Raw genomic sequence first — 22,246 nt, forward strand, 5'->3', positions numbered from 1 at the left:
AGCTGAAATGAAGGACTTGGTTTTTGTGTGACAACAGTGAGACTATAGTATTGAACCCAGAACTAAACAGTTATTTATTCATCCCCACCCCCGACTCTTTGAACAATAGGTTTTTTAACCTCGGGGTCTGCCCCTAATAACTCAGATCAGAATGCAAGAGTCCTGTAGACATCCGGCTCCCAAGGGAAGGCCAAGAAGTAAAGAGGTTGCATATGTCTACTTGCTCTCAGAAAATCTGTCAGGCATCCCATTTCACCTCGGTGGTAATTGGTGGAGTTGAGGCCAGAAGATGTTGAGGAAGATTTCTTTGTGGAAATCAGAGGAATGATGACATACGTACCCCCAACACAGAGATTTGTGAATCTTAATTATTTCATCTCTAAATAAATAACAATTTAATGTAGGGTTGGTGTGACGTTCAGTTGCCAGCTAATTTTGATATGCATAGTTAGGGAGGTTTCAAATAACCACCTTCTCCAGTTTTTGAAATTGGGTTATTACAATAATTGGTGTGTGAGTAGGAGGAAATCCATTTTGCCTGGGAGATGAGTAAAATTGGTAATAATTGGGCAAGGACAAGGGTTTATGAAATGGGAGGAAGCAGACACTGAAAGAAAGTGTCTTACAGCATCTGTAACTATCATATGCTTGCAAATTAAACTGAAGGCAGGCAGAATTTTTCTCCACCAGCCATCCTCAACCAGCTTGTATGAATTCACAGTTCTTTTTAAAGTTATTATTATTGTTATTCTGTTACACTGGTTCCAGTTTTTTCCACATGGCCCTCCTCCACCCAGCCCACGTCCTGCTCCCACAGTCAATCCCCACACCGTTATCCATGTCCGTGGGTCATTCAGACATATTCTTTGACTAGTCCCTTCCCCTTCTTTCCCCATTATTCCCCTCCTCTGCCTCTCTGGCTGCTGTCACTCTATTCCATGTTTCCATGCTTCTGGTTCTATTTTGCTCATTAGTTTTTTTTGTTAATTAGATTGCTCTTATAAGTGAGATCATATGGTATTTGTCTTTCACCGACTGGCTTATTTCACTTAGCATATTATTTTCCAGTTCCATCCATGCTGTCACAAAATGTAGGAGTTCTTTCTTTCTGCTGCATAGTATTCCCTGTGTATATGTACCACAGTTTTTTGATCTACTCATCTACTGATGGGCACTTAGGCTGTTTCCAGCACTTGGCCATTGTAAATAGCGCTACTATGAACATGGGGGTGCTAAGTTCTTTTGAATTGGTGTTTCAGGGTTCTTAGGGTATATTCCCAGAAGTGGAATCCCTGGATCAAAAAGGCAGTTAGTTCCATTTCTAATTTTTTGAGGTTATTCCATACTGTTTTCCACAGTGGCTGCAACAGTCTGCATTCCCACCAACAGTGCACTGGGATTCCCTTTTCTCCACATCCTGGCCAGCACTTGTTTGATGATTTATTAACAATAGTCATTCTGACAGGTGTTAAGTGATATCTCATTGTGGTTTTAAATGAATTCAAAGTTTTCAGCCCAGTCTTCAGTTCAGTGGTTCACACGTTGTGCTTCCTGGACCAATAGTATCTGTATCACATGGGACTTTGTTGGAGAAGCAGATTATGGAGCCTGCTCTAATCCTACTGAAAATAAAACTCCGGAGGTGGAGACCAATGACCTGTATTTTAACAAGCTCTGGAGGTGATTTTGATGGAGACTGAACTATGAGATACCATGAGTTGCAAATATCCCCATCACAACAGCTGAAGATTAATTGCACTTGGCAGTAATCTTTTCTAGTTCCTAATCATGAAACACTTATTAAACAGGGAGCATGAGGTTGAACAGGTTAAAATAGAGTTTAGCCTTGAATGCCCAACAGACATGAGCAACAGGACCTTATTTTCATCCTATGAGATTAGTGGCATGATGCCTAACTAAAATACTAAATGTAATAATAGCAAAATGCAAAAGGGATTGGATATAGACGTTAGAATGAGAGAGAACCTGGTGGGGGGTGGTGATTATAATTTGTGTAGGGTAGAGAAGAGGCTTTTCAAAGGAAAGGTTAGCACAACCCAGTAGCTGACTAAAGCTGGGGTGGAGAGAATCAAAGATGATTGAAAATCTCAACCCCAGGGAATTAGGATAATGATGATTGAGGAAGGGAGCTCTGTAATTTTGGAATGTGGTGAATCCATTGTTGGCATGTGAAGTGATTTTTTGAAAATACAGATGGAGAAAGAAGAGTTGAGAGCTCATCTTTAGTACATAGTAAGAGGAGAACTTGAAACTGTCTTGAAGAAAGTTGAAGTAATGCATCCATTCTTTCCTCAAATGCTTATTGAGTGTCTGCCACGTGCCTGGCGCAGTTCTCGGTTCTCGGGATACAGTAATAGACAAACCCTGCCTTCAGAACTAAGACTGTAGATGGAAGAAGACTAACACCCGCCCCCCCCCCAAAAAAAAAAATCAGTAATGAACAAGGTAATTGCAGATAATACTGAGGGCCAGCAAAAAAAAAGAAAAGGAATAACTTTCAGTAAAGAGTGACTAGGGAATTGAGAATTTCTTCAGATACCTGGTCAAGGGAATACCAGAGATAGTGACATGTGACAAAAATCATGGTGGATCATAATTTTAGAAAACCAAAATGTGGTGTTGTAATACCAAAATATGGTAATATTCTGTAATACCAAAATATGGTATTACAGAATAACAAGGAGCATTGCAGAAAAACATATTAGAGGGTTTGTTGTGCTTTTTGCCTTTTTAGAAGCTATTCTGAATGAAATGTTTGGAGAGAGGTCTGCATATTGAAAGAAACATGGGCTTAGAGAGACATCCCAGCTCATCCATTTTAGGCATTTGTTAGCTGTGCAGAAGCTTTTCATTTTCTTTGAGGCTTACTCTTAAAAGAGTAATGAGTAGCCCTGGCCAGGTGGCTAACGTGGTTGGAGTGTCATCCTGTATACCAGAGCGGTTTGCAGGTTCAATTCCCAGTCAGGGCACATACCTATGCTGTGGGTTTGATTCCAAGTCAGGGTGTGTACAGGAGGCAACCAGCTGATGTTTCTCTCTTTCTCTCTGTCTTTCAAGTCAATAAAACATACCATTGGGTGAGGATTAAATAATAACAATAAAAAGAGTAATGAGTAATAACACCTGGTGGGATTAAATTGTGATGATTAAATGAGAGAATGAAATTAAAGCAACCAGCATAGTGTTTGGAACATAAATACTTAATGATAACTGATAATAATAGTAATACTGAATGAACCATAAAATGCAGTCATGTGAAATGCAGGTTTATTTAGTCATGTGATATGTAATTTTATTTAGAGGTTTTACTTTGATCTTCTATCATGCATAGCATTGTAAAGGAATGAGATTACAGTTATTTTTATGATTAAATGATGTGCTTTAATTAGCTTACCTGATGACATTTGTTTACATGCATAGTACTCTAAGAGGGATTTTAGTAACTTATATTTTCTTCTTACAGATGTGTACATCTCATGATTGATGTGAAGAAACTAGTCATGGGCCAAAGGTCAAGATACTTCTCTGGGGAATGCTGATGCTGCTTTACAAAGTCATACAATGAGTGTTTGGTTTAAGAAAGACTTTCATATTTAAAAGATTTTCATCTTGGAAATATATCAAGTGAAAATTAGAATCTTTTGGGAAACATTTTCCTCCTAAAAAATTATACTTGTAATGGGCGACATGGCAAACAACTCCGTTTCATACAGTGGAGTGAAAAACTCTTTGAAGGAAGCTAATCATGATGGAGACTTTGGAATTACGCTCGCAGAACTGCGGGCTCTCATGGAGCTCAGGTCTACAGATGCATTACGAAAAATACAGGAAAGCTATGGAGACGTCTATGGAATTTGCACCAGGTTGAAAACATCTCCCAATGAAGGTGAATTTTATTACGTTTGATTTTAGTGTTTTGTATGCAGATACTGTGTACTTGCTTACATTGATCACACTTAGGTTGTCTTGGCTGTTTGTATGATTATGCCATAATTTTAGTGATATTGAAGGTGAGTGAACAGATTGGTGCAGTTAAAGTAACTTTAGATCAAGAAATAATGTGGCAGATTAATTTATGTTTTTTTGATTAATGGGAAGAAATATTTTGTGCCATTCTACATATTATGCTGCTTGAGATAGCAAGATTGTCTTTCCCTTTGAGCTAACAGTATAGAACCAGGTTTGGTAGCTCTCAAAGCATTCAGTGGAAATAAACCCTGCTCACTATTCTTCATTTTGCCAGGTGACTTAAAATAGTTGTCATTGCCAGTAGCTGGCCAAGTGATTTTTAATCTAAACCTGAATAATTAGTTCATGTGGTCAGTCCGAAAGCAAATGGAGATTAGATGGCAGTTTTTGACCTGACAGTCATTTCCTTTGATTAAAAATAGTTTTCAATCTTAGAATTCTGTTTGGCCTCCCTGTTTGTTCACAGAAGCCTTCGGTTTCATTCTTGGTTTGTAGTAAGTTTCTTTTTGAGAATCGAGAAAGGCGAATTCATTATAACCTCATTGCTTTATGGTCTTTGAAATGGTTTGAGAAGGGTAGTCTTTTCTACAGTGGTCATGTTGAACATAAAATTAATCTTAGGTGGTTTCAAATTGCAAAGGCGAGGGAAAAATACATAAGGATGGATATTGGTGACGACAGTTTATTTTAGTGAGGATGGATAGTTTAGTAATGCTGAAGCAATTAGTATATATTGGAAAGCCAGTCCTAGAGAAATTATGCAGAAGTGTTCTTCTCAACATTTTTTTTCTGAATCATCTTATGCCATGCTACTGCTTGTGGGGAAAAATAGTGTAAATAATGGCAAAAATTTATTTCCAAAATTATTAAAGAATTTTAAATAACATTAAAATTATTTTTAAATCTATTTTTTAAATGTAGCGTCTTAAAGTAGCTAAGATCCCTGTTAATGTAAGTTCGGGGTATCAGGAACAGACCCATGGCTATTAACAGATAGTAATTTGACAAAATTTGGAGTTCATTATGCAGACCCACTTTGAAATGTTAGCTAACTTTAGATCACCTTAGAGATTTGCATATTAAAACCCTGTTCTCATTCTTTAACCCAACCAAATGTACCTACTATATTTAAAACCTGATTGTTGGATGTCTCATGATCACCAAATTGATAGGAGATATTAACATTAAAAAACCCTTGATATAACAACGTGGTTTGTTCATAAAAATGATACTAAACTTCAGCTTCAAATATGTACATGACTGCACTTTCCCCAAACATAGCTTTGCATTCCTGTGCTATTAACTAAAATCCTGTCTTCTAATAACTAACTGCTCCTCCATGATGTGTTCTCATTTTTATAGACATAATTTTCATTAGTTTGCACCGGAACTTTTTTTGTGCTATTATTTTGGGCAGTACACCTTACATCGATTTTGATTTAATAGTGAAGTTTATTAAGTTAACCGAAAATTTTGCCTCCTGGCATATTTTTTAAATTGGGGAAGGGGATGGTTTATATACCCCTTTGACAGTATGATAGAAGCTCTAATTAATCTCTAGAAATTGTCACTTAACTCTCAAAATTTTGTGTGCATTGTTGCTGCTTATGCTACTAAATAAACGTGTGCAAATACTCTCTCTTTTGTTCTGAGAAAATTCTTGTTCATCTTCCTAGTAGTGCAAATTTAATTTTCTGTTAACATTTGTGCAAACTCTTGTTTTCACTGTTTATATATAGTTTGTCACTTTGAATTACTTTTTTAGATAATTTGAAAAGGTCCATTTTAATCATTTTGTTTGTATTTACAGTTTAAGAATAGATAAGCAGCTGGACAAAAGTATTATTCCCAAAGAAATAGTTTTAGTTTAATTTAGAAATACTAGCTTTCACTCAGAAAGCTAATGAGCATTTTATCACTGATCAACTAGGGCAAATGATAATAAATGAATTGTCGTCAGGGATAATCTGCTGGGAGTTTATCTGCCCCCCCAAAAGTGATCTAGACACCAAGTATTTTTTTGTTAGTATAACCTGCTTATAGTCAGGGAAAATAAGATTAAAATGATTCCCCAAGATACATGAATTTTGGTTAGGTAAAACTGAAGTTCATCTTTCCCTTTAGTTCTTTTATTTATTAATTCGTTTCTTGATACATTCTTTCATTACATCTAGGTTGTTAATTGTCATATATTTTATATACCCCATAAAAAAAGATTTAGTGTTGGCAATTTTAATTGTAAGATAATTAGAATGTATAATTAAATTACATCCCAATTTCAGGGATGTTAATAAACTGTAAGAATATGTGCATTCTGAATTGCTGGGGTATTGTATTCAGCGGGTATCTGTTATGTAGCAGGTACTTTTTCTAGGCTCTGAGCATGCATTCATTAATAACAAAAACTCATGTCTTAGTTTTGCATGGGGGAGACGAATTCACAACACAGCTAACTAAAATGTGTAGTGTGTTGGTGATATGTACTTTAGAGAAAAATGAGTAGAGAAGGAAAATCAGAAATAATTGGGGTTGTCAATAAGAGATTGCTGTGATGTCTGGAGGAACAACTTAGGACATTTCTTAACAGCAACAACAAAAATGATAGGTAACGCATAACACCGATAGATAACACATAACGCTTTTTGGTGGTTAGCACTTAACAAGTATTAATGATTTTCTCCTCACAGCAATCTTACCCTATTTTACAAAGAACCCACAACACAAAATGGTTATGTGACTGTACCTAAAGTCTCACATTCATAAGCCCAGAGCAGGGATTCATACCTTGATATTCTGGCTACAGAGAACATGCTTTTAACCACTATATTGTACTTCCTGTTAATAAAAATTCAGCTCATACACCTTTCAAAAGAGTTAAGAATATTAAAAGAATATTACCTGTGTTCTGTCAACAGTATTTTCTGATGGCAGGAATTACATGATAGAGAAAAGAATTGGTTTTAAGATTCTGTTTATCAATCGTTTTTAAGATACATATGCCCTTTTCAGGAAGTTGTCCAATATTTGTGTGCGTCCTCATTTGGCCTGCTAATTTATTGCTTGTTTTCTAATAGAATAGTCCTTTAACCTGACTAGAAGCCCACTATATGTGTCCGATCAATATGAAGTGTTTTGAGCCAGATAAGATTTTCAAATTAAAAATTTCCCAGTGATTCTGATTAACCATCTTTACTTTTAAAAGAATTAGAACTATAAATTTCAGAATTGACTGGAATTAAGACTTGTAACTTCATATTTTTAGCTTTTTCTTTTAGAGTAAACACCTATGAGGGAGGACCCCCAAAACCCCAAAATTATCTTCTGGAGGGCAGGCCACTTGTAGTATAGGTTTCCCCTACTAAGTGAGTATTCTAGGAACCCATCTGTATTAGTGTACCAGCTAGCATTGTTGTGAGAGGCTGCGTTCAGCTTCAGTAAATTTTTTTGAAGACTCTGCCAGCATGTTTGCTTATTTCATGATGGGTGATTTATAATTGCACCTGCCCACACCATGCTGAGTTTTTAGCAGTTTTTGACCCAAAACAATTGGGCCCCCATACCCCACCCTCCCTGCATACCCAGTCTCACACCAAGTGACTTTTTTCATCTGGGGAAGCAAAAAAAAAAAAAAAAAGTCCTGAAAGGGAAATGTTTTGCCAGTGTGGAAGAGGTGAAACAAAAAAAATGGCAGAAGCAGTAAAAGGCATCAAAATCAACACATTCAAAAACTGTTTTGAGCCGTGGAAAAAATGTTTCAACAGATATATATCATCAAATGGAGAGTACTTTTGAAGGTGACTGAAATTTAAACATGTAAGAATAAATACACCATTTTTTATAAATAAATTTCAGGTTTTAGGGGGGTCCCTCCTCATATTTAGTCCTCAAAAACCAAGAATATACTTTTATTTCAAATATTACCTGCTTGTAACATCATAATTGCATGAAATTACCATTACAGTTTTTTCTCTTATATCTTTATTGTTTTCCCACATTACTTTCTTACTCTATTCTGAATCATTTTTCTTGATCCTTTTATTTTTCACTAGCTTTTGGTGTCTTTTCCATTTTAATGTATTCCTATGTTGTCCATAATATATTTTATATTGAAAGATAGACTCTCTAATAACATTTCCAGAAGGCAGATCTCTAGCCCTGGTATCATTTTTATCATTCAGTATACTGCATTAAACAAAGGGTAGAAATGAAGTCACAAAAATTAAAGTCAGGGACTGAGTGGTATTCTGTATGAGGCATTGACTTCATGGACTTGGTAAGAAAGCAGATGAGACACTTAAGTTTTTTAAATGGTGGTCGCTAAAATTAGGTAGAAGAGAAAAAATCAAAGGAAAAGGAAACAGTGGTAGAAAGAAACCAAAGGTATGTGATGGGAATCAGAGTAGAGTCAACAGCAATTATCCATTAGTGGTGGTGTGTTTGACCACGTCTTCATGGTATGATAAATAAAACTAATGTTCACCCATGAAAATCTATTATAACTCTCTCAGAAAATCAGCCCTTTGCCCAGAACAAGTCATTATTAACTACTGACCACTGCAAGAACACACAGATGCCCTGGTGTACGTGAGGGGTTGTACAGGTTGACACAGCCCTTTCAGGCGTTCAGCAAGGCTTTGCTGGGCTTGGGTGTGTCAGTCATGTATGCTTCACAGAGCCACTAACAAGGGTTTTATATTAATGATTATGCATGACCTTGTCCTAGAAATTTATTGCTGCTGTAATAGAAGTGGAGAATTACACATTTAATACCTGCTCAGGTCACTAGATTTCATTGCTCATGAATTTCTTGAAGATGGTTGTAACACTGACTATTCCTCTGACTTTGCTGCATACATATTATTTTATAAAGTTGTATTTGATAGATCCCGAAGCAGCATAGTTCTAGAGTTTTTTTAAGTTCGCTTTTCTGAGTATAATGGACCTATTTCCTTCTGTTCCCAGTTTTCATAACATTATACTCTTAGGATTTTCTTTCTGTCTGGCCAAGTCTCATCAGCTACTATGCTTTTCTTTAGCTTTTGGCAAGCTTCAGGTTCTGTTCATCTACACACACTCACCGGGTGATGCCATCCACTTCTAACACGCATCATCTAGATGCTGGTAATCCCCACATCTGTAGCTCCTGTCTCAGTATTTATCCCAAGGTTTTGTTCCAAGGTTCAGTATTGTTCCAAGCCTCTCCGCTCAGTCTTGCTCTCTTCTTACCTACTTAGTAGCTTTCCTGGAACTCTTCTTGGGCCCATGGCTCCAGAATCATCTGTATATTGATGACTCTGGCTCACATCTCTCCCTGAGTTTGGAATATGGATAGCCAGCTGTTTAGACAGCTTTGCTTGTTTGTTTAATGGGCATCTCACGTGTAAACTTGTAAAAGAGACCCGTTAACTTTTGCTTCCCTTTTTCCACCCAATTCTGCAATTCCCAAAGCCTGCTCTTTCTTGGTAAATGTCTCTACCATCTATCCACTTAAATGTATGGACCAAAAAAGTCTAGATTACATTCTTTATTCTTCTCTCTCTCTTTCTTTCATTTATACCCTGTCCTTCAGCAAGTTTCGTCTGAGCTCTTTGCAAGATGGCTGGCAGGTCCAGTCACTCAGCCTCTACATCTAAAACCCAGACGCAAGCCACTATCATCTCTTACTTTGTACTGCAACAGCCTCCCAACGGGTCTTTTTCCTCCACTCTTGCCCTCTTCAAACAACTACTTAAGTAGATTCTTGGGGTTCCGGCCAAGATGGAGGCTAGGTAGAGACCCTTCACTTCCTCACATAACCAAAAGGAGGACAAAAACCAATCTGAAATCAATAAACAACCAAAAGCGCCAGAAAATCAAACTGTATGGAACTCCAGCAACCAAGGAATTAAAGAAAAAATCAACCAGAACAACCAGACCGGTAGGGTGGCAGACCAGGCTGGCAGACTCAGAAAAACCAAGGAGGCACAGGGACATTGGGGGCGGGGCTGGCTGCCCAGCTTAGTGGGCTGTGCTGGAGGGGCTGACTTAAGGGGACTCAGAGGTGGCTGTGGGCCACCGCTGGGGTTGCCAGTGGTAGGAGAAGCTCCCAGTATCCCAGGAGAGTCCGAGAGTCTGTTGAAAAGTGCTCTAGAGACTGGCAGGTAAGCCACACCCTTCCCTCTCTGGCCCCTCCCCCACAGGCAGCACCTCTGCACAGTAAGAAGGTTGCTCTGCCTGCGTAAATACCTAAAGGCCCCGCCCCCTTACAACCTATCAGCTGCGCCAAAATGAAGAAATATGGCCCAAATAAAAGAACAGAGTAGAGCCTCAGAAAGAGAGCTAAGTTGATGGAAAATTTAAAGCCCTGGTAATCAAAATGGTCACAGATCCGATTGAACTTGGTCGAAAAATGAAAAAACGAATGAAGGATACCCAAAGTGAAATAAAGCAGAATGTTCAGAGAACCAACAGTGACAAGAAGGAAACCAGGACTCGAAGCAACAGTTTGGAACAAAAGGAAAAAATAAACATCCATCCAGATCAAAATGAATAAACCAGAATTCGAAAAAGTGAAGAGACTCTTAAAAACATCTGGGACAACCTGAAATGTTCCAATATCCAAATTGTAGGGGTGCCAGAAGGAGAACTACAACAACAAGAAATTAAAAATTTATTTGAACAAATAATGAAGGAAAATCTCCCCAATCTGGTGAAGGAAATAGATGTCCAGGAAGCCCAGAGAGTCCCAAGGAAGTTGGGTCCGAAGAGGAATACACCAGGGCACATCATCATTAAGTTACCCAAGATTAAAGGCAAGAGAATCTTAACAGCTGCAAGAGAAAAGGAAAGAGTTACCTACAAAGGAGTTCCTATTAGATTATCAGATGATTTCTCAAAAGAAACCTTGCAGGCAAGAAGGGGCTGGAAAGAAGTATTTGAAGTCATGAAAGGCAAGAACCTACATCCAAGATTACTCTATCCAGCAAAGCTATCATTTATAATGGAAGGGAAGATAAAGTGCTTCCCAGATAAGGTCAAGTTAGAGTTCATCATCACCAAGCCATTATTATATGAAATGTTAAATCTAAGAAAAAGAAGATAAAATATATGAAGAGTAAAATGACAATAAACTCACAACTATCAACAAATGAACCTGAAAGAAAAGAAAAACAATGGAAACAAAAATTAAGCAAACAGCCAGAACAGTAACAGAATCAGAGAAATGGACATCACATGGAGGGATTTCATTAGGGAGGGGGAAGGAAGGAATAGGGGGAAAGGTACAGGGAAGAAGAAGCATGGTTAGTAGGCATAAGGTAGACAGGGAGAGATAAAAAATGGTATAGGAAACAGAGGACTCAAAGAACGTACGGTATTTTTCAGACTATAAGATGCACTTTACCCACCCCTGCAAATTTGGGGGGGGATGAGGGTGTGTCTTAGAGTCCGAATGTAGCTTACCTGGCTTGCGGGGGGGGGGGGGGGTGGCAGTGGAGCGGGATCGCTGCTGCAGGAATTTTTATGGTCCGGTGTGTCTTATAGTCCAAAGAATACATGTATTCTTGTATATATGTACAACCCACAGACGTAAACTAACGGGGGAATGCTGGAGGGTTGCAGGGGCAGGGTGGAGAGGGGATAGAAGGAGAAAATTGGGAAAACTGTAATAGCATAGTCAATAAAAAATATTTTAAAAAAGGATAAAAATAAGTTACTATAAAGAGTCAGTCCAGAGAGGGACTTCCGAAAAAAAAAATAAATAAGATTCTTGTGATTTCCATTGTACTTAGAATAAATGCCAGTCCTCTCTATATGTCTTCCTCTAATATAATATATGATATGACATAGTGTAATATAATATAATAATATAATCTTGCTGAATGTAGGGCTTGTGTTGTTTGTACTGACTCTTCAGCATGTGGAACAGTCCTTGGAAGTAGCAGATATTCAATAAATGTCTGTTGGGGAACAGATGATTGTTACAGAACACTTAACTTCATTATATTAATAGAAATTAATTGCCCCCAAATGGAGTTAAAACGTATAGTGTTCATTTTGTAGCTTGTCTTCCCTTTTTCTTAACTCAGTAACTACTACCCTGTCATTTATGATTTACATACTCTTTACCTTTTCCTTTGGTCCTTCCAAACAATCTTATTAGTTATATCAACAAATATTAATGCTGTCCCTCAACTCTCAAAGAATTTAAGTAACTTACACAAATTTCAGTAGGTGAACTAGAACTTGATCTTCTAATTCCTAAACCAGACAGCTTTATTGGTATAGTGTCCTAAGTGTGTGCTTGTATATATGGTGGTATTATGGAAGAATTATAATAATCCATAGGACCAGCTGATTTTTTTCATTCCCAAATTTTTTCCATGACACATGTATAAGCTATCTTTAACTCTCTTGCTGTTCTTTTCAGCATTAACATAAAATATTGGCCCCTGTTCTAACCAATATGAGTTTTGATGAATTATTTTTATATTTACAGTGGTGATTACCTGATGTTGTACGTGTAATTAATGGTGGGTTCTACTAAATGTGAACTAAACTGATAGAACATTACAATATCTTCAAACAAATTTTTAGAAGACATTGAAGACTGATGGGAGGAGAAATAGCAGTCTTTTATTTTTGCTAGGAAGGACATTAAAATCTAAGGCAAACTTACCCACTATCTAATAATCATCCTTTCATAAAAGAAAGGACATTTAATTTGAAAAGCAGCAAGAACATAATTTCAGAATAGCATCTCAAAGTATAGTTCTTTAAAACAAGCAACTTGTGGAAAACCTCACTGCACTGATTTTCCTATGCTATTAAACTGCAGACCGGTATTAACTGTTTGCAGGCTGTGTGGTTGAGCAGAATTGCTCTGGTCTGAAGAAACAATGTGGATTCTGAATTATAATTTGCAAGTTTCTTCTCTGGAAATGCCTTTCCCCCAATCACAATTGCTACAATTTTTCACTGTCTGTCTTTCCATTGACTCTTAGAGCCTAGAGCTCTGTGGAAGCTTTCAGTTGATGACTTTTGTCATCAGAAACATGTTACCTTTTTGAACTGCCCAGTATGGACCAACTTTGCTAGAACTGCTAGTGAAAACATGCTCAGAATATTTTTGGTACCTTTAACAAAGTAAATAAATACTTTAAAACCTACATATTTATTTCTCATTTTATATTCTAACAGTGTGCTTTCTTTGTTCTCCCCTACCCTCCGCCTCCCTCTGCATTGAGATTAATAGCTAAAACACTTATAGCGCAGAGCCTTCCAGTAATGTTTTCCTGTCTTCCTCCTTTGATGTGCTCTTAGAATGAGCTCTTGCAAACAAGAAAAGGCATTGAAGTTAATTGAATTAATTATAAATACAAATTTGTGATGATAAATTAAAAGTGATACCATCCTGGTATCTCTGCCCCCTCATACTCCACAGTAATGTACATGCGTACCTGCTTTGCATTAGCAAATTTGGATATATCTAAATTTGACAGGATCGACAGGTTAAATTAAAGGAGGATTTGTTTAATAGGGTAAAGGAGGCAAAATTGATGTTCATCCAACTTTCTCTTAGCCTCTTCCCTCATAGCTTTCTAATTCCACACTGTAGGCATAACATTATTTCCCTAATAGGGACAGTAGTTGCAGTCAGTCAATATTTCTTAAATTGAAAATAAATGCTAAAACTTGAAATAAAGGTCATTCTAAGTCTCCTGGGTCTTTTTCTCTTTCTTTCTTTCTTTCTTTCTTGGTCACTTGAAAATCTTTATCAGTCCAAGCATAATAGGACATGTTGGTAAGAGAAATGTTAGAGCCTGTGATAGATAAACTTTACCTTGTTCTTCATTACAAACAAGTCAAATCAAAGGTACTCATTGATTAAGTTAACCTAGATGGAATAAGTAAAGCAAAATAACTATCTTTATAAAGCTCTCCATTTTTTGGAGGGGAAACATTGTAGTTAAGGTCATGGAAATGTTTAATTCCAGTATAAAAATGATTACAGTGTCATATCCGCTCTGGTCTCTAGCAGTCTACAAGGCAGAATAAGACAGTATGGTAAAAAAAAAAAAGCTTAGGAACGTGAAAATCTAACTCAAATTTCGAGTTATCTACTTAACATGTTACTGTAAAGTTCTGCACATGTTTGTAGTGATTTAAATTCTGAACATGACTAAGGCACAAAAATAAATCATTTTGATAGGGTCTTATGAATTGGAATCTAAAGTGTAAAGAATGAATGTGTTTTTAATAAAATAGATATTTTCATTTGTAAGTAGTAAAACCATTCACTGAAATTTTCTTTCTTTTTATTAGGTTTAAGTGGAAACCCTGCAGATATAGAAAGAAGAGAAGCAGTGTTTGGAAAGAATTTTATACCTCCTAAAAAGCCAAAAACCTTTCTTCAGTTAGTATGGGAAGCATTACAAGATGTCACTTTAATTATATTAGAAATTGCAGCCATAGTATCATTGGGCCTTTCTTTTTATCAACCTCCAGAAGGGGATAATGCACGTAAGTAAATTGGGAAGGAAAAAAGACAGACTTTCATGTGTTTTGCTTAATTTAGCTCATAAGCTTACCTAATACATAGTAATAACAGCAGACCAGCATTTATTGACTCTGCTATGTACCAGACACCATTCCAGTAGTGCCTTTAGTAGTGCTTTAAATGTATTACCTCACACGATTTTCACAATAACCCTGTGATATGTGAGGTGTCACCTCCATTTTACATTGAGACACAGAGGTTAAATAACCTGCCCATACATGTATACTATGTGTCTGGCAAGGAGCTAAACCATATGTATGATGTCGTCTGTGCTGTCACTGTTTTTAGGTTTTTTAAAACACTATTGTGAAATAATTGTCATCATTTGGAAAATCATTATGAAAGTAATATTCCCTTCCCCTATTATTTTGAAGTTCTTAAAATGTGTTGTTATGTACATGATTTGGTAATTTCCTTGCCATTCTAGAAATGTTTATCCTACATAAGTATTCTGACCAGTGGAAAAATACAGTATAGAATCATAAATCCACTTTAACTTAAAACTGTGAAAGGTTTTGTTTTTCTCCCACTTTTCTGCGGCCTTCATTTCCCTTTTAAATTTCTTCTTCTCCTTTTAAAAAGTATTAAAAATGTATATTTCAGACAGTACATTCTGTAACTGCTAGGAAATCTAGCTTGGGTTTTGGTCAGTATATTTAAGTAGCTATAAAGTAAACCAATAGCATTTTACATGTCGGAAGAGTGATTCACCAAAATATTTTTGTTTGTGAAAGCTTCATTCTTATTTCTTTCAAGTTATGAAGACCTGAATAGATACTTGCTAACTCTGAAAGTTGGCTTAGGTAATCATTTAAAGTAATTCCTTCAAAGGTATACTTAGAGCTCATGTGAAAACTTCTTTTTCCTCTAAAGGAAGTTGGTCACAGAATGAACCAGTTTATCTGAGATCAGTGTAGATCCGGGTTTCTCAGCAGCGACACTGTTGACATTTTGCACTGAAACAGTCTTTGTTGCCCTGTTTACTACACCACCTCCCAAGGTGGTGCAGTCAAAAAGGTGCCCAGCCATTGCCCAGTATCCCAAAGGGGGCAAAACTGCCTGTGGTTAAGAATAACTGATGTAGCTAAGAAGGATTTAGGCAATGTTCTTGTAAGTATTAAGCCAAGTTACATTTAAAGTGTTTTTAGTTCAAAAACTTTTGTTTATTTTTATTAAATAATACAAGAAAATAGTCTTTTTTTGTTATAAAAGTGTAAGGGGAGAATGACATTTCATAGGAATTGCTCATTGAAGATCCTGCTTCTTAGAGATTACTACTATACCAATCTGATATATATCCTCCCATATTTTGAAAGTGTTTTCGTAAAAATGTGTCTGTGTGTGCTCATGTATATATGCATGAGTGGGGATAGGTGTGAAGATGTGTAAATATGTCTTTTTTTTATCTGAAAAGGGTCATACCATGTTTAGCAACATATTGCTAAAATCATTAGTGTTTAGTTTACCCAGCTGTCATTATAGAATACTGGGAATTGGTATTCCAGGATTCAGTGAGTTAGCAGATTATTAAAAACCTTTTACTTTTAACCTTTCCTCCCTCATTACTATAAGAAAACTAAAGGAGGTATTTTCAGTGGGAGTAGACTTTGTTACTAATAAGGTCAGGACAAATTTTATGGAATTGGAATTCGTAGGATGTAGCGACAGGCCCATTCCCAAATTCGCTTAAGGAAATACTGATATTCTGTCCAACTGGGAAGATAATCTAGAGTTGTCGGTGTCATCAGGCCCTTTTAAGAGACTCAAAATCCACCTACTCCTGCATTCGTTGTATCGTATTAGCACATGTAATGCAGTCTGGAAAATTCCACTACACATTCGTGAAATATGAGGCAAATTTTTTATGAATGTTTCCATCATTCTTTCTATTTCATCCCCAATTGATCCTACTCTAGCCTCTGTCTTCTCTCCTTCATCTGTCCTTCATAACTCTCCCAGATTAATCTTTATTCAGCAGTCTTGCACCTCAACTCTCTCTTCAGTTCATGCTCACTATTTGGTAATACACTTTAATTATTTCTAGTGTCATTCATTTACTCATTCTTTTCTTCTGAATCATCCTTCTCTTGCTTTGCCTGTCCTAAGAGAGCCATTGACTTTCAGAGATTTCAGCTCAACCCTCAACCAGAAAGAACTTTATGTAGGAATGCAGAAGAACATGTGCCTTCATATGAATTTATAAATAACCAAAATAAGCTTTTAAGAAACAATATGTACCTTTATTACCTGTATATCCTTTCTATTTCGTTCTGTTTCACTTTTCAAAATGCTGGTCATGACCCACTGAATTGATTTTAGACTCACAGATAAATCACATCCCAAAGTTCAAAAAGCACTGTTCAATTATGTCTAGATTGAATCTAGAGTTTTGAATTTTTGCTTTTTTTTCCCTCCTCCATGTTTTTGCAGATTTTTTTCTGCCATAGAGCCTCTGTACTGACTTCAGTCTGTCCCTGGAATGCTATTCCCTTAGAGCTATATGGTTAGTTACCGTTTATCATTCGGGTCCTAGACCAAATGTCACGGACACTTCAGAGGGGCCTTCTCTGTTCACCCAGCTATTCTTAGCCCTCTTTCTTCTTCTGTAAGCATGCCATCATGCTTTATATTCTTCATGGCATTTATGATACCTGATTTTCATTATTTGTGTTTTATTATCTGAATTCTTTATACTTCATCTGCACCTACCAATCTGAAGATAGGTTCTTTGAGGAGAGGGAGCTTATATGTCTTATTCACTGCTGTATCCCTAGCTCCCGAACTGGTGTCTGATACGTAGAGTAGGTGCTCAAATAGTTGAATTAATGAGTAACACTTAACTTTTCATGTTATGAAAGCTAACATTTAATCATATTCCAGTAAAATTAATATAGTAAGCATGATTCGTGGAAAGTAAAATTAATATAGTAAGTAAGTATGATTCATGGAAAGCACTTTTCATTGGGTGTCTCGCTTACCATATGTAATTATTAATAGCATTAACCATTGGTTGAGTGTGAAAGGATGTCTCAGCTACTGCTCTACTTACTTTACAAATGTCTTCTCATTGATTCCTCATGGCAACACTCTAGGGTAAGTGGCGGAATCCTAATGTGATGTTTGAAGAAACCCAGTGTCATAAATAAGTAACTTGTCTTAGGATCAGGATTTAATTTTCTCTAGTCCTAGAGTGTCTCCCTTTCCTGAGGTCGAGAATCTTCAGAGTCAGGGAACTTGAAATTGACATAGGAAGCTTTTTGTTGTTATGGCTTGCTTTGAGATCAGTGAGGTGTTTAGAGCGATAAGTGAAATTAACTAGGTATATAAAGATTATCATTAACTTATTACATATCTATTGCCATCAATTCAGAATCCTTTTTAATGAGCATTTTTCTTTCTTTCCATGTAGTTTGTGGAGAAGTTTCTGTTGGAGAAGAAGAAGGGGAAGGTGAAACTGGTTGGATTGAAGGAGCTGCAATCCTCTTGTCAGTAGTGTGTGTGGTATTAGTGACAGCTTTCAATGACTGGAGTAAGGAAAAACAGTTTAGAGGTTTGCAGAGTCGAATTGAACAAGAACAGAAGTTCACTGTCATCAGGGGTGGTCAGGTCATTCAGATACCTGTAGCTGACATCACTGTTGGAGATATTGCTCAAGTGAAATACGGTAAGTAAGAAAGAGAACAGATCTGACACTAGATGTAAAATTATTGTAATCTTGTTCACAGTTTAGCACATTATTGTTTTTTGTTGTAGGTGATCTTCTTCCAGCTGATGGCATACTTATTCAAGGCAATGATCTTAAAATTGATGAAAGCTCATTGACTGGTGAATCTGATCATGTAAAGAAGTCTTTGGATAAGGATCCCTTACTCCTATCAGGTATGAATTTCTTCCATAACTTTTTGTTTTGCTCTCACAATTGTATACCATTGTCAGCAAACATGGATTCCTTGAGAGCCAATAATGTAGGGCGGATTCTGGATTTTATTTTGGCTCAATCTCTATAATCCTTAGTGATTTTTTTTGGTAAGCTGTCAGAATTAGAGATCTTTGAATCCAGACCTATAGTTTACAAATGAGAAAACGAAGTCCAAAAAGACTCGAGAGATTTGAGAATCAGTGTTAGGTAATTCAGTTTAACAATAAAACTAAAATACAGATTAAATGATCTCTGTTGAATTGTTCTGTTTTTCTGTATCACATTTATATTTATGGCCTGTTGAAGTATAAAATTGAAGAATGACGTGTTTAAAGCAAATTAGTGGATTCTCTATGATGGTCTACAAAGGACAGGGTTTTGGGGTTTTTTTCTAAAGAACTGATAAGCCCTGACAACTGTGGCTCAGTTGATTGGGCGTCATTCCTTAAAGTTGAAAGGTCAGTGGATCAATTCCCTGTAAAAGGCACATGCCTGGGTTGCTGTTTGGTCCGGGTTTGGGGCATATGCAGGATGCAGTCAGTGGATTTTTCTCTCTCAGATCGATGGTTTTCTCTCTTTTTTCCTCCCTTCTCTCTAAAAATAAATAAAATCTTTAAAAAAAGAAAAAAAGAACTGAGAAAACCTTTGAAGTTTTCATAACCCCACTGCCACATTAAATTACTGAAGACAGAGTCTAAAAACATAAACCATTTCTGAAAGATTATATGACTAATCAACAGTAGATCCAGTAGTAGCGCCACATCTACTAGACAGGGTTAAATTTGCACCTGGTTAAGGCATGTTCTAAGAATGGACAAGGGGAGGATTTGTGTGGGTGAGGGCACTCTCTTTGAAAGGGGGAGGAAGCGGTTGTCTACTCGGACGGTTCTTACAATAGCCTGGCTGTGATAGCTTGGCCTAAGGTTAATTGGAAATGAAATGGAAGGGATGATGGGAGCAGTTATAAGCTGCATTCTAAAATGTATTAGATTGAATTATACTAGAGTGTGGAGGAAGCACATGGTTGTCAATTTGTCTTCTATTATCATTTTCAGATATTAATGAAATGCTAACATTCTATACATTATAAGGAGATTCCAGCTGATTTAACTAGTCAGTAATTTGACAGCCATAATTTTTCAGTTCTTCTCTGAATTTTATATTTCAATTGGTTGAACATGGTTTTACTGAAACCAAAGGCAAAAACCTGTGACAAGGGTCAGTTCAGTTGGAATCACAACTTAGGGGCACATACCTGAGTTTAACTGTTAACCTTTGTAAGATTTGTAAGTATGTGCCAAAAAAGCATGTTGCAGAACATTCCACTACTAAAAACATGTATGTACATTTGTAAACACCATTATAAAATAGGGTAAAAGTTTCGATTGTAATACAGACCTAACATTTCTTTGAAAAAAATCTTGAGATTTGTGTTCCCTCAATATCCTACACCAATAAGAATATCTGTACTCTGTTTTGGTTTTTCTTTAGATTGATGTGGTTGTGTGTAATTTATTCCAAATATGCAGAAATACTTTAGATAGATGAGGTCTGTCCAGAAAGTATCCATCCATGTAATATGAAACATAGAGACATTTGTTGAAGAAAATGCAAGAAACATTGTACAGGACAATGATGCCTCAGTTCCCTTCAAAGTAGGCACCTTGGGACCTCACACAGTTCTCCCAGTCGCCATCAGCTGCCCCGTCGTATTTTCCTGAATCGTATCAACAGTCTGAAATCTCTTTTTCAAAGGTGATTTTAGTTTTGGGAAAAGCCAGAAGTTGCAAGGCACCATATCTGGGCTGTAGTGGGGCTGAGCCACCTGCGTGATGTGATGTTTCCCCGAAAACATTGCATGAGACGTGATGCATAAATTGGCGTGTTGTCATGGTAAAGCTGCCAGTCACCAGTTGCCCATCGCTGCAGCCTTCTGAATCATCCGAATAGTTTCCGCAGAGGAATATTGCGGCTTAATGCAAAATTTGATGCAGATTCGTTGCTCTACTCACTCAGTTATTTTGAATGCAGTGGCCACACTGTACACGTGCTCACTCAAGTGGATCTTCTGCTCCCACTGACTAGTACAGTGAAGTCATCATTGTTCATACATGCTCATTCCAGTCCATTCTCCTTGGCTGTCAGGTTATGTTGATGTTGCACAAAGTGTTCTCGTTATATTAACAATGGCTGGACTTTTTCTGGACAGACTTCATAGAAGGATAATATATTTATATATATTGTATCCTTATTTTACTTATTTCTTGCCATACTTCTAAGAAACAGTATTTAATGTTAACCAAATAAAATCTACAATCTTTCCAAAGGAAAGGGAAGCTATTTGATCCTACCTTACCTCCATAGACTAGCTGGGCCATGATATTTGGTGAACTAAAATAGTCTTCTTTGCCTTTTTTCCATATATACGTTAGGACTTTTTATGTACATCTAGCTTATTTACCTAAGAGCTTCAGGTTAACATCCTTTAACTGAATTTTGGTGCTTGCTTGTTTTCACAGAAATTTCTGGTAAGTTTATATATACTCAGGTTCCCAACACACCAAATATACCAAGAGAACTCGATAAATTTTCCATGCTTAAGAAATGATTGAAATAACTTTGTGGAGTCTCTTATCACAGTATGGGTGGGAAAGTTTTCTGCATTTATTTCCCTAGTCCAAAAATGTACTAAAAAACATGAGATGCATTCATTTTTAAATTTATTCTCTTGATGCCATCTCTCATTGCTGTTCTTGGCTTCTTAAATTTAGATTTTTAAAAGCAGTTTTTCAGTTAGCAGTAGGGGCATGACCAGAAAAGAACTGTTTACTTTGAGCACATTAACTGCCAACATACAATAACCTATGGGAAAGAAGAACAGAACATAAAAAATTGCAATTTGCCAAAAGCCAGAATTATGAAAAGAAACAACTGTCTTTTACACATAGTATTGCCCAGTAAGTATTGTTTCACTATCCTGAATTTTATTTCTTGTTTCCCTTGCATTTTCACTGGAAAAGAAACTAATAATTAGTGAAATATTCAGAATATAGATATTGAAAGCAAAAAAGCAAAGGCCTAAAAAATGCATATTGGAAAAGTTACTCCATAATTAATTGTCAAGTATAAATTCTTAGGTAATGGAGTAAGTGCATGTGCTTTATTATCTTAGCGAATAAGCTGTGAGTATTGACTTGTTAATGATGGTAGGTGCTGTAGACCCTGTCCTCCAGGTGGTTGTAAACGAGGAGATCAAATGAGTGATAACTGTCAAGAATATTTAATTCAATGTTAAAAGAATTAAGTTTGAAAGCTTCTTAAAATTCACCAAAATATTAGTGAGGTGGGAAGCCTTTTAACGAATGATAAAAGGTGTGGAGATGTGGCTGTCCGAGTTGGAGAACTCTAAGCAAATTTATCAGCATTATATGGTAAGAAGATTACACTCCTCTGACCTCTGACAGAGCAGGATTGAATCTTTGCCTTGCCACTTAATAGGTGTGTAATCTTGGACAAGTTTCTAGAAGAATAAAAATGCTTGCCAACTTTCAAAATTGTTGTGAGGGATACTCTGAATTCAATCAGTATTCCTGTGTCTGCTCCCTAGCTTTCTCTTGTGTAATTTTATGTTAAAATAGTGGGTGAAGATGAAAGGTTGGTTGATCTTAAAATGAAGATGTTGCACTTAGTCCAGTAGACAATGTAGCATCAGACATTTTTGAGCCATGAAAGGCTTAGGATAAAAATCACACTGCAGGAAGATTATAACTGATTGTAGGATGAACTGGAAAGAGAGACTA

The 22,246-nt window shown here is 36.6% G+C and overlaps 1 protein-coding gene across 4 annotated transcripts in view; it reads left to right on the forward strand.

The window, feature by feature from the left end:
• The window catches only part of ATP2B1 (ATPase plasma membrane Ca2+ transporting 1), a 120,181-nt gene that overhangs the window by 53,761 nt on the left and 44,174 nt on the right, over nt 1–22,246 (forward strand). For all 4 annotated transcript variants that reach the window (XM_053921001.2, XM_024571411.3, XM_024571330.4 and 1 more), the window contains exons 2-5: nt 3,485–3,907; nt 14,293–14,490; nt 17,937–18,191; nt 18,281–18,406. In XM_053921001.2, coding sequence (XP_053776976.1) covers nt 3,700–3,907; nt 14,293–14,490; nt 17,937–18,191; nt 18,281–18,406 — 787 coding nt within the window. In that variant the 5' untranslated portion in view covers nt 3,485–3,699. The remainder of the gene's footprint in view (nt 1–3,484; nt 3,908–14,292; nt 14,491–17,936; nt 18,192–18,280; nt 18,407–22,246) is intronic.

Source organism: Desmodus rotundus, chromosome 3 (genome assembly GCF_022682495.2).
Source record: "Desmodus rotundus isolate HL8 chromosome 3, HLdesRot8A.1, whole genome shotgun sequence".
Classification (NCBI taxonomy): domain Eukaryota; kingdom Metazoa; phylum Chordata; class Mammalia; order Chiroptera; family Phyllostomidae; genus Desmodus; species Desmodus rotundus.